The following is a 12,239-nucleotide window of genomic DNA, read 5'->3' on the forward strand; positions in this document are numbered from 1 at the left end:
TAATTCAAGATTAAAAACCTACTTCGAGAAGTGATCAAATCGATCTCTAAACTGGCATTTTCTTCCTTTACTTTGAAAACTCATGGAAGATTTTAATAATTATGACTCAGTTGTTTTAAATTGTGAAAGTCTTTATAGAAGCAGAAAGAACAATACTCTGGCAATCAAGAGACAGCCAGGTAGTAGCTGGGTCCCTGAGCAAAGCCCTCAACTTCTGCACGCTTAAATGTCCTCCTCTGTTGAAGAAGGGGGCACACAAATGACACTGAGTGGTCCCTGAAGTCTCTTCCATCCCTGAAATGTTATAATAGTTTGTATTAGTTTCCTTGAGCTGCTGTAACAAAGTACCACTGGTGCTTAAGACTGGGTGGCTTAAGCAACGTAAGTTTATTTTCTCATAGTTTTGGAGGCTGGAAATCCAAGATCAAGATACCAGCTGAGTTGGTTCCTTCTGAGGGCTGTGAGGGATAACCCTGTTCCAGGGCTGTCTCCTTGACTTGTGGACATCCGTCTTCTCCCTACGTGTCTTCGCAAGGTCTTCTCTCTGTATATGTCTGTGTCCAAATGTTCCCTTTTTATAAGGAAACCAATCATATTGGATTAGGGCCCACTCTAATGACCTCATTTTAATTTAATTAACCTGTTTAAAATTCCTATTTCCAAATACAGTCACATTCTGAGGTTCTGAGGGTTCGGACTCTACTATATGGATTTTGCTGGGGGAGAACAGTTCAGTCCATAATAGATAGTGATTATCATATGCTACTAATTAATAACAAAGAAATCAATTTACTTAAATGATGGCATCAGGGACAGTTCAACTACATAATGGGAACATGGAAAGTTTTCTCATTTCCTCCATGACTCTTAATGTCTTTGGAATATTTACTTAAAGGTACTGATATGGTTTGGCTCTGTGTCCACACCCATATCTCATCTTGAATTGTAGCTCCCATAATTCCCACGTGCTGTAGGAGGGAACCAGTCAGAGATAATTGAATCATGGGGGTGGTTCCCCCATACTGTTCTTGTGGTAGTCAATAAGTCTCATAAGATCTGATGATTTTATGAGGGATTTCTGCTTTCACTTCTCTCTCATTCTCTCTTGTCTGTGCCATGTAAGATGTGCCTATTGCCTTCCACCATGATTGTGAGGCCTCCCCAGCCATGTGGAACTGTGAGTCCAATAAATTTCTTTTTCTTTATAAATTACCCAGTCTCGAGTATGTCTTTATCAGTAGTATGAAAATGAACTAACACAGGTATGCTTGACAAAAGTCCATTTCATCCATTAGTTGCCCGTCAAACTTGGCTTAGGTGTCCACAAATACAGTGTCTTCAGCATTCACCCTACTGATGGCTTCGTACACATTTCTTCCATGTTGGTAGAGTAGAGACAGCAGACAGTGGGTTTCCTTCATATAACAGTTGGTAATGAAAGCACTAGTCAACTTTACATTATTCTCCAATAAACCAATTGAGGTATTTTTACCACAAAGAAACTACAAGCCTGATGGAAGACATGGACAATGACCTTCATTTCACCATGTCCTTTAGTCTCCTTTCGTCTCAGTATTTCCAAAATAAAATATGGAGTTAATAATGCCGATATAAATGTATCAGGAAACTGCTAAAATGCACAAACAAAAATGGCTGTATTGTGTTTTATCAACGCGAGTTTTCTATAAATGTTAACTACTTGCGACCTTTGTTTGTTTTCCACCTGGTCGGGTGTTCAGCAAAGAGGAGCAGCATGATTAATTAGTCCACAGTTTATTTTGTGACCCCATTAGGATTACATGTTCCTTCTTCTTCATATGACAACACCCCTGCTGTTTGCACGGCTCAGGCCAAACACCTGGCTGAAATGAAGCGTACTTACACGTTGAAGCGTGCTCGGACCACCACCCGGCAAAAGTTTCTGAACCTGTGTTCTCTCCCGACGATGAACAGGGGCTTATCGAAGTACGGGTGGTTCTCTCTGAGTTCCTCTTCTTGCACTTTCCTTGGAGGAGAAATTCATGGGAGAATAAGGCTAAGGGAAATGTTGCCATTCCCAAATGAGAGCCATGGAACACTGCAGCAACCTGTACCTTTTCATCTCTGCTTGCTCCTTTTTCTCCTGAATCATCTTTATCTCACTGTCTTCTCTCTGTGCATTTCTGTATCTCACCGTATTGGAATGCTAGAAATAAATTAAAAGGGGGTATGTTAAAATAGGAGGGTTTTGAATGCAAAATATATTATCAGTTAAAAAAATTAAAACCACTATCTCCCTCGATATAAAGTCTAAATATTAATTATATATATTTACTGTTAAACATATATTTATACTAAATGTATATTTTATAATATGTATATTTATACTAAATGTATAGTTATAATATGTATATTTACACTAAATGTGTATATTTACAATAAATATATTTACACTATATATTTACAATAAATATATATCTATGAGTTGTACATATTTACAATAAGTATGTATATTTATACTAAATGTATATATTTACATTAAATATGTATACTTAAACTAAATGTATATATTTACATTAAATATGTAAATTTACAGTATATATAATAAGATTAAATATATATCTTTAATGGCCACAGTCTTCATAGCAAGAGTATTTTTTCCTCTGAAAAGTAATTCATTCAGCACATATTGACTGAAATCCCATTATGTGCCCGGCACTGTTCTAATGTGTGGGATATGGCAAGTGGAAACAAAATATCCTTGTTCTCATAGGATGTTCTAGTCAGTGGGAAACAGATAAAAAATAATTCAAAATAAGTATATTAGAGGATGCTGAGTGATCTGATTTTTTAAAAAAATCACAGTGGGTGAGAGGAACAGAGAGGCATTCACAGGCTAGAAGATTGTGATTTTAAGTGAACAGGTCAGGGTAGACCTCAATATGAAGGTGCTATCTGAGGAAAGACTAGAAGGATGTGAGGGTATAGGTTGTGGTAGGGCTGCAGACATGTGTTCTTCCACAGCTGGGAGCAGGCCCAGCATGTCTACACATGGAACAGCCAGAATGCCAGTGTAGGTAAATCTAAGAGAGGTGAGCAGGCCATGCGGGCCCTTCACAGCCCTTTAGATGGACCCCATGGAAGGTGCAGGGCCAGAGTTCCAGTAACTCAGTAGATTTTATAGAAAGCTCTCCTTAGACTTAATTATCTGTGTCTGCTCTCATTCAGAATAAGTGAAAAAGTTAAAATTCTCTAATTTAAATCTCCCCTTTGTGGGAGAAAAGACCTTATAAGAATTTATTGGAAATGATCAGAACCCCATGACATTTTGCTATGGAGAAGGTGGGAGATGGATTTTGCTCACTTTTGCTCTACTTTTTTTGCTCTACTTCTAGATGAAAGATAGGGTAGGAAGTCTCTGAAGAACTAAGCTCTGGCATTTAGACTATTCAAACAGGGCCTTTGCTGTCTATGTTTAAACATGTTATTTTCAAAGACACGTTCTGATTTGATTCTTAAGTAGGTTGTACATTTCGGTTGAAACGTATTGATGGCGCTTTGAATGACGGTTGCCTCTTTGACTTTTTACCTGAAAATGTTCTCCATGCAATATGGCTGACTCTGCAATTCTAAGTGCACAGGCCACGTGTTGGATTTGATGGCAATTCCATGTCAACAATATGGTAGCCAATCAGATAGAGCTCTGGATATTAAAAATCATGGCAGTAACAGATCTTGTGCCAACTAGAACCATGTCTATAGGGTACTGGTGATACCAGGTGTTCTCATTGCTAACTTCTAGCTCTTCATTTTGCCTGGAACACTTAATAAAAACCATCTACTCAGACTAAAACACACAAGTGTCTAAAGAATAAAAGCAGATGTAGTAGGCCAACACTCCAAAAACTCAAGAAATAAGAGGTCAGTGGTGAAAAAGAGAAAAACAAAATAACCCCAAGGCTTTGCTAACTTTCTCTTGCTAGCCCTCCTTTCTCAAGTGCCATCCTTGACTCTGAACATTCAAGACTACTTTTTTAGCCAGTTCATCCAGATTCAACCTAAGGCCTGTCTTTTAATCAGGACTTCATAATTACAGTTATTTAATATGCCTTTCCTTTCACTGTAATCTTTGCATGGTATAGCTGCTGGGCCATCTAACGCTTGGCTTCTATGCATTTTTTTTCGTGGCTCCTTCATTTCATTTGGGTCTCTGGGATAACGCAGAGGGGTCTACGATAACCATCATCTCTAAAATTCCCAGCCCCCAAATCCCCACCTTTGATTTCTTTACATGACTTCATTTCACTTTACATTACAAAGCAAATCTGTCACAGTAATGAAGAGATGATGGAAAATAAAAATAAATCACTCCAGAAATTCCCTTATATTTTTACGAACTTATGATCTGTCTCCTATTCTAAAATTTAAGCTCCAGGAGGGCATTGAGTCTATCCTATTTCCCCACTGCTCCTCATTCCTTAGAACAGGACCCAGCACATAACAAACACTTGATAACTATTTATAGAGCTAGTAAATAAATACATGACCTAGAGTCTTTCTTGGGAAATACTAGTTAGTCTTTGACAGAAAAATTCTTCTAGAAATAAAATTTCACTTCCTCATATAAAAGCCCTGAAATTATAGACCCTTGATCTAGATTCTAGAATATTTGATTCTTAGGGAATATTCAAAGTCAATGATGCAAATCAAACCTATCTAAAATGCTTAAAGTGTCTTTAATTTCAAGTCAAATGCAACTGATATGACACTTTTGTGTTACAATTTTAACTAAGACATGTGCTTTGTGTGGGATGACTGGAGTTTTCTGCTGTTAACAGTTACTTCTGGTACTTGGCTACATAATTCATATCCTGAGTTTCCTGATTCCCTCTGGTATGAAGTCTTAAGGAGACATGCGAATGCGGCAGAAAGACTCCGGCACTGACACTGTCTAAGCAGTCATTTAAATACATTTTCATAATCACGCTTCTGAAATCCAAAGCACTGCTTACAACTTACATCTTGAGTCAAAGTTTCAAGAGATTTTCCCCTGCTGATCCTCTGGCTGTTTGATCCATGTCTTAGTGACCTAAAACAACCACAGTCACTGGTTAATACATTTCATGATCAAACCCTCCTTTCAAGCAGTGACCACGGTAAATTCAAAATAAAACACTTTTTCTGCTACAACACCACAAATGCCTATGATTTCTTTTCGTAGCAGAAGCTTATACTCTTTCCAAATGTCTTTGATCACATCTAACAAAATTGAGAATTTTTCCTTCTGATCTTAAAAGTGAGAATTTGGCCATCTCCAAGGAAAAGGATTGTGAAGTAGAGATGTTTTTGAATCTTTGGATCTGAGTAGGTGTTTCATTGTTGTAACAAACAGCAAATAGAACTCGATTCCTCAGCCGTGCCTGTCTGGCAGCCAGGGCTGACAGCGGTGGCTGTGTACAGCAACCATTTCCTGTAAAACCCCCTCTTTTTTTACAGTCGCTGAAGCCCTGTCTTTCCGAGTATTTACCTGCGCTCTTGGCGGATATGATGCTGCACGCTGAGGATTGACCTCTCCTTTGCCGGCTGCCCCTCGAATGATCCACTCAGCATGCGCTGTCGGGTGCAAGCTCTAGGAACAAAAAAAGGAGCCCAAGATAAATGCATGGTTTGTACACTTGAGATGAATAATACATAAGTGCTCATTACTTTTATTATTTTAAAGGCAACACCAATGAAAACAAAATACAGCAAATAACGTATAATTATAAAGGAAAATGAACTTTACGTTCTGTGTCAAGAACACTTACAAAGCGGAAGTGTCACGGCTATGAAGAACGGCTGGAAAATAAACAGAAAGCTCCCCTCTTGCCCCTCTTCCTTCTGCCTCCTCCCTCCTTTCCAAAAATAATGGTAGAGCTTCTATCAGGAGGCCATAAGAAGGAAGGCCAGCCTACCCACAGTGATAGGGTTTGGCTGTGTCCCCACCCAAATCTCATCTTGGATTCCCACGTATTGTGGGAGGGACCCGGTGGGAGGTAATGGAATCATGGTGGCAGCTCTTTCTTGTGCTAGTCTCGTGATTGTGAATTAGTCTCACCAGATCTGATGGTTTTAAAAGGGGGAGCTTCCCTGTACAAGCTCTCTTGTCTGTTACCATATGAGATGTGCCTTTCACGTTCTGCTATGATTGTGAGGCCTCTCCAGCAACATGGAACTGTAAGTTAATTCAGCCTCTTTCTTTCGTAAATTGTCCAGTCTCAGGTACGTCTTTATCAGCAGCATGAAAACAGCCTCATACACACAGGCAATCATGATGTCGGTTTTGAATTTAAACAAGGTTTCTAATAAACGCCCTTTGGGAAGGATTTGTCCACTCAGGCTCCTGGAATGATGAAATATATGTTCCAAGGAGATTTTGCAGAACTTTAGGAAAACATAAAGTTTAGAAGCAAAAATGAGTCATAAAGAGCAGTAACTAAAGCTGGAATTATGCACAACGATGTAAACATACTTAACATGACTGAACTGTACACTTAGAAATGGTTTAGATGGCAAATGTTATGTGTTGTTTTTAAAATCACAGTTCTAAAAAGAAAGGCACACAGTTTTTGGAATTATTACCTACAGAAACCTCAGTCTGAAGCTTGCAGCTTACTGGTAACCAGTTACCACTTGTTTAAACCATGGAGACTTTTAAAAACATGTTCTCTTTGGACCATAACTGGACTTGTGTTAATTTCAGATTTGCTAATGAGTGAAGACAACTGGGTGGCCTAACACCTGTGGTGTGAACGATTTTGGTGAGAAAAAAAATTATTCTCCAGAAAATTTTCTCCAACTGGGAATGACAGGAATTCCCTTGAGATAGTTGGTAAGTGGCAAGAAAATAACACAAGGGATTAAAAGACTTGTGTGCCAGAAGTTACATTGCTATGAACCAGTTGGGTGATCTTTGGGCCCAACTTCCTTATTGGTAAAATGAAGAGAAAGGCTTGCTCTGAAAGACAGCTCACAGGTTGAAAATGCAATGATTTTATCATATGCAAATCTAATGATACTCTATTTGCTCAACACCTGAACACATAATTCTGTCATTTTTTACATATAATTTTCATATTTAATATGTTTCTTAAGATGCATTTGTTGAGTGGCTTTGAATAATATGATTACTGTCTGTCTCAGAGTTAAGATCTTTGAGAAAAGGATTTGTATGTGCTTAGCACACTTAAAATAGCAGTGCTTATGATACATGTATAATAGAAGCATTTTTAAGTACTTAAATATAACACGTATTACAGAAGAACTTATTATATAATAATACATCATATAAGAACTTATTATATAATAATACATTATATAAGAACTTATTAAATATGTCATATTTAAGTCCTTAAAAATGCTTTTAATGTGGATGAAGATAATTATGGTGAATATCCATGAAAAACCATACAAATTCACTGAATGTAAATGTATTCTTGGAAACAAACCCCAAATAATCATTATTTTTCATTTACAGCATGAAGCAACTTTTCTACAGATGCATAAATATGTCTAAAGAGAACATTCTGAAAAATATCACTCCATTATACAAGGAGACCACTGGCCACACACAGGTTCCTGGTGGATGAGGGAAGGACAGCAGATGGAAGTTATAAACCTGAGACTGGATGGTAGATGCAGGAGCAAGGGAAGGGAATAGAAAGGAAGTTTTATAACCCTTTGGCCTGGAGCTGACCTGGACATTGAAACAGGTATAGAAAGATGCCCACGATAGGATGTTTCTGCATAATGAAACAGCCTTGTACTGCCTAAGCCATTGTCACTTTCCTTGGCCATGTAAGAAATTTTGCTATTTTGGAAAATAACAGTGTTGCCAGAAAGCTATGAACTTCAGTTGGACACAATCAGACCTGCTAAGAGGTTACATGTACTCTAATCCAATGTGCCCAGGTTCATACAAAAGGATGGTAGAAGTTTGCTTTATTATTTTTAAAGGAAATACAATGTTACCATAGATAAGCATATACAGTAAGGCAAACCATGAAATACCAAATAGTGTTTTAACATGCACAATATAATGACAGACTGATACAAATGGGTTCTGAAAAGTAACATGAAATGAAAAATGAATATTTCACCTATGTGAAAGCACAAAAAAATGACTTGTTTTATACTCCATGTTCCTACAGTATGTTATTAACCAAGCTTGTTTAATGCTTACGGCATTTTGTTATCATTAGTTATTCCCCTTACTAGGCTGTGAGGTGATAGGGACCACTTTATCACTCAGCCTCCCATTCCTAGGAAGTTCAGTTCCTGGCCCTCAGGCTGCCTGCTGAACAGAATGAGTAAGTGAAAAGGTGGGGAGGGGTGAGTAGGGAGGGTAGCATCAGGTGCATGGGGACTGTGTGACCCCATCCCTAACTTGCTAGTCTCTCACGGTTCAAAGAAGTCCACTCTGCAGTGCAGCTGCTGATGGAAAGTTCTGCCTTTTTCTGGAAGCCTAATGGAGAAGATGAGTTGAGAAAACATAAGCTTTAGAAGCACACACTTCTGACTTCAGCTTTTATAAGTTGTGGGACCTTAGACAGGTGATGTGCTTTCTCTGAGCCTCCATTTCTCATATGTAAAATGTAGAGAACAATAATGCCTTTCCTTCTGACTTCACAGGGAGTTGGAAGAAGTAAAGATGATTATGAATGTGATAGCACTTTGGAAACATCAACACTTTCTTTGAATTTTAGTTGCTATTATTTCCTGTTGTATCTTGTCCTGTGTCATGGTGGATGTTATAACACTCTACATAGCACTGGGGACTGAGCAGCAAGTTTGGCAGAGGATAATAGCAGAAGCTAAGTCTTTTGTGTTCTGACTGATAGTGATGTCCACTGTGGACCCTAACCTCCACCCTCAGAAAAGATACTGCATTGTTATCCCAAACCGAATGTTCTCTGGAATGAACGTCCATAATGGTATTGTGGCAGGCAGGTTTCTCAGATTACCCTGATGACCTCTGGCTCCTGGGTTTCACGCCCTTGGGTACTTACTTCCCTCCCCTTGAATGTGGGTGGCACTTAGTGACTTCCTGTTAAGGAGCAGAAGAATGGGAGAGGTTGCAGAACACTATGACTTCTGTCTTCCTAGAGCTCTCTCTCTCTCTCTCTCTCTCTCTCTCTCTCTCTCTCTCTCATGCTGACTTGCTCTTGCCCTCTTGTTTGCTTGCCCTGGTGAAGCAAGCTGCATTTTGTGAGGTGCTCTGTGGAGAGTTCTCCTTGGGGAGGAATGAAACCAGCTGGACCTGAAGCCTTCACATCACAGCTCACAAGGAACTGAATCCACTAATAACTATGCGACTGAGTGGGGCTCTTCCCATTCAAGTCCAAATGCATGTAGCTTGGAGAGAGACATGACTAAGTGATGCCCAGATTCCTGACTAAAACTGTGAGATGAAAAACGTGTCATTTAAATCACTTCAGTTTTGGTGTAATTTGTCATGCAGCAATAGATCACGAATGCAGTTACCATCACTGCCTTAAAAAGACTAAGCCTAATGTGCAGTGTGGCTTACAAAGCCCTGTTTAGACTCCCTCTAACCTCCCTTTCTGGTCTCGTCTTTACCAGGAGGAACCTCATTCTCTCCATGCCATTTTCTTTGGTCTTTTATATTCGTCACATACGCCATGCTCCAAAGAGCTCCAAGAGAGCAGGCATTGTCTTTACAATTGTTCATGATTATTTCTCAGCTCTTATCCACAGTAGGTGCTCAATAAATATTTGTGGAATGAATGAACCTTGAAATTCTGTGAAGATCAAATATTTTCTTTTTTGATCACTCCATGCTTCTGAAGCATGAAAATCATCACGGACAAAACAGCATGTGTTTAAAATATACTTTTGAAAGGGGCAAGTTAAATAATCTTAATTTTATCTCAAGTTAGAATATGATGCCACTCAGGAATAATGGGCTGCATACCTACGCTAGAAGAGACAGTAATAAAAAAAAAAGACATTGCACCTTACAACTGAAAAATGCATAAATCTTTCTCTACGTTGTATGTGAAAGCTATTACGGAAGCCTGAAAGCCAACGTGGAAGCAGAGCAGGCTGTAGCAGGTGAACTTATTTCTATTCCTTTAACTGGAGATCAGATCTGTTGCTGGGAACGTGGTCTCCATATACCTCCTCTTATAGGAATCGAATACTTGCAAGCCGCACTAGTGAATAACTACAAAATTTGAGACTTCTAATATTTTATATAAGAAATGAGATGCATACATCTTTAAAGTTACCAAGTAATGGACCTACGCAGAAGGAGAAATACTCGAATATTCCATTTGGTTATATTTTGCCACTTTTCATTTTTCATTAGGGTTGAGATGCCTTTTGGTCTCACATAAGCACAAACGAGGTACGTTTTCAGGAAGAAAATGTTCATTTATTTGTCATCCAGAGTAAGAGCAAAGCTAATGGTGCTGGAAAAATACTGTGATCTTCAGGGACAGTCTCACTTTTCTTAGGGGAAAGACTGGGTAGTGTCAGGTATCAAGGTTCTTAACATCTTCCCTAGATCTCTTCATAATGGCAAGTACTAGAAGGCCACTTTTTTAGGAACTCCATCTAGTGGCTTAATATAAAATATTGGCCTGCCTCCTTGGCTTCTGCAACTGGGAGGCACAAGACTTCAAGTGTCTGGTGAAAAATAATGAAGTCTTTTGTCTTGTCTGAGTGAGGAAATTCTGCATTATGCAGGCATATGTAATCCCTTTATTCCTGTTCCCTGGAGGAGAATTACAGTGAGGCATTTTCCTTTTCCCAGTTGGGGTTAATGTTATGCCCTCTCTACCTTTGAAAGTAAAACAAGATGAGGACCCCTGAGGATGATTCAAATGTGGGAATATTCTTCAGCAAACACACATTCCCAGTTGCAAAAATATTACCCCTGGTTTCTTGCCAAGCCTTTGAGAAAAAAAAATATGAAAGATTGATCCTTTTTTTTCCCCCTGCATTGCCTTTGTGCTGTGGAATTTCAATTGCTCCTTATATGACAGCCATATATATATATAATCTTTTATGGAGGTTGGGGAAAGAGAATCATGTCTTGAAATTGTCTCTATTTTTCTTGACATTTCTCCATCTAAAATATTTTAAAATTGGCCCAAAGATTATGGCTATAAGAGAGATCTTTGGAGCTTTATTAGCCTTTAAACACCACTAGTTGTTTATAGACACAGTAGCAGGGGGTCCCCGGTTCGTTTCTTCTTTGTCTCCATGTCTTCTTTCTTAATGTCCCAGAACAAGGGTGTGGGAAAAGCCTATACATTCTGTAATGAAAGGGAGAGGCCTATGAGTCTTCGAATTACTTTCACTCATTATAGAAAAGTTAGATTACACAATGCCATCTGGTATTAAATGTAATTACCATCTGAAGGAACGGCAGTATAACTTTGCAGAGCATTCCATTTGAGGGATTTTGCTCAAATCTTGAACTCCACAAGTAATACATTTGAAAGTATTATCCGAGGTTGGTTAATGTAATGTAATCACATTAGCAGACAACAGGAAAATGGTCTTTCAGTGGTAATTATGTAAAACTATGACTGTATAACTAAGAGAATAGATAATGAGTATTTCCTGGAAATGGCTCTTACCTGACTCCACTAGAGTGACAATGTGATCTTCCCAAGTAGAGACAACAGCGGATGCTAATGGGTGAGCTCGTCGGTAATGGCCTCTTGCTGAGATGAGGAAAAAGCTGCATTTTTATCCTAGTGGATACCCCACTCCTTTGTGAGTCAGCCCTGTCCCGAGTAAGTGGATCTGGCTTTTTCATAGCAACCGCGGGTTAGTTCTTCCCAATCTTGTGTTATTCACAAAAATGTTTTCATAGAAAGGCATGTAAATACATGGGCGACCAGAACTTCATTGTAGGCAGAAAATAAAATAAACCTTGAATGTCTTTATCTTATGCACTTATACCCATACTATAAACAAAAAAGAAAAATTAACTCATGAGAAATCCATGCCTTTAGTGCATCTATTAAATTTCAGCATTAAAAATGTCTGCAACCCCGCATCATTCACTGGGCTTCAAATTTAGTAACCCAACTACTGACTCAGAAATGTGCAGATTACAATGCAAAGGCTGAACTTTTTACTACAATAAGGAAGTGAGATTTTGTAAATGTTGCAGAAACTGCACTGGCCAATTTTCAGCAGATATGTATTCCATTTTTTCTTTACTACTTTACTCTCCGGTGATA

At 38.6% G+C, this 12,239-nt stretch overlaps 1 protein-coding gene across 2 annotated transcripts in view; it reads right to left on the reverse strand.

Moving 5' to 3' along the window:
• The window catches only part of NALCN (sodium leak channel, non-selective), a 339,729-nt gene that overhangs the window by 48,246 nt on the left and 279,244 nt on the right, over positions 1-12,239 (reverse strand). Inside the window, exons 19-23 of one of the 2 annotated variants that reach the window (XM_025364830.1) lie at positions 11,628-11,714; positions 5,507-5,608; positions 4,999-5,068; positions 2,094-2,185; positions 1,883-2,005 (exon numbers count right to left, since the gene is read on the reverse strand). In XM_025364830.1, coding sequence (XP_025220615.1) covers positions 1,883-2,005; positions 2,094-2,185; positions 4,999-5,068; positions 5,507-5,608; positions 11,628-11,714 — 474 coding nt within the window. The remainder of the gene's footprint in view (positions 1-1,882; positions 2,006-2,093; positions 2,186-4,998; positions 5,069-5,506; positions 5,609-11,627; positions 11,715-12,239) is intronic. The other variant, XM_025364831.1, reaches the window with a different exon arrangement.

Source organism: Theropithecus gelada, chromosome 17, assembly GCF_003255815.1.
Source record: "Theropithecus gelada isolate Dixy chromosome 17, Tgel_1.0, whole genome shotgun sequence".
Taxonomy (NCBI): Eukaryota; Metazoa; Chordata; class Mammalia; order Primates; family Cercopithecidae; genus Theropithecus; species Theropithecus gelada.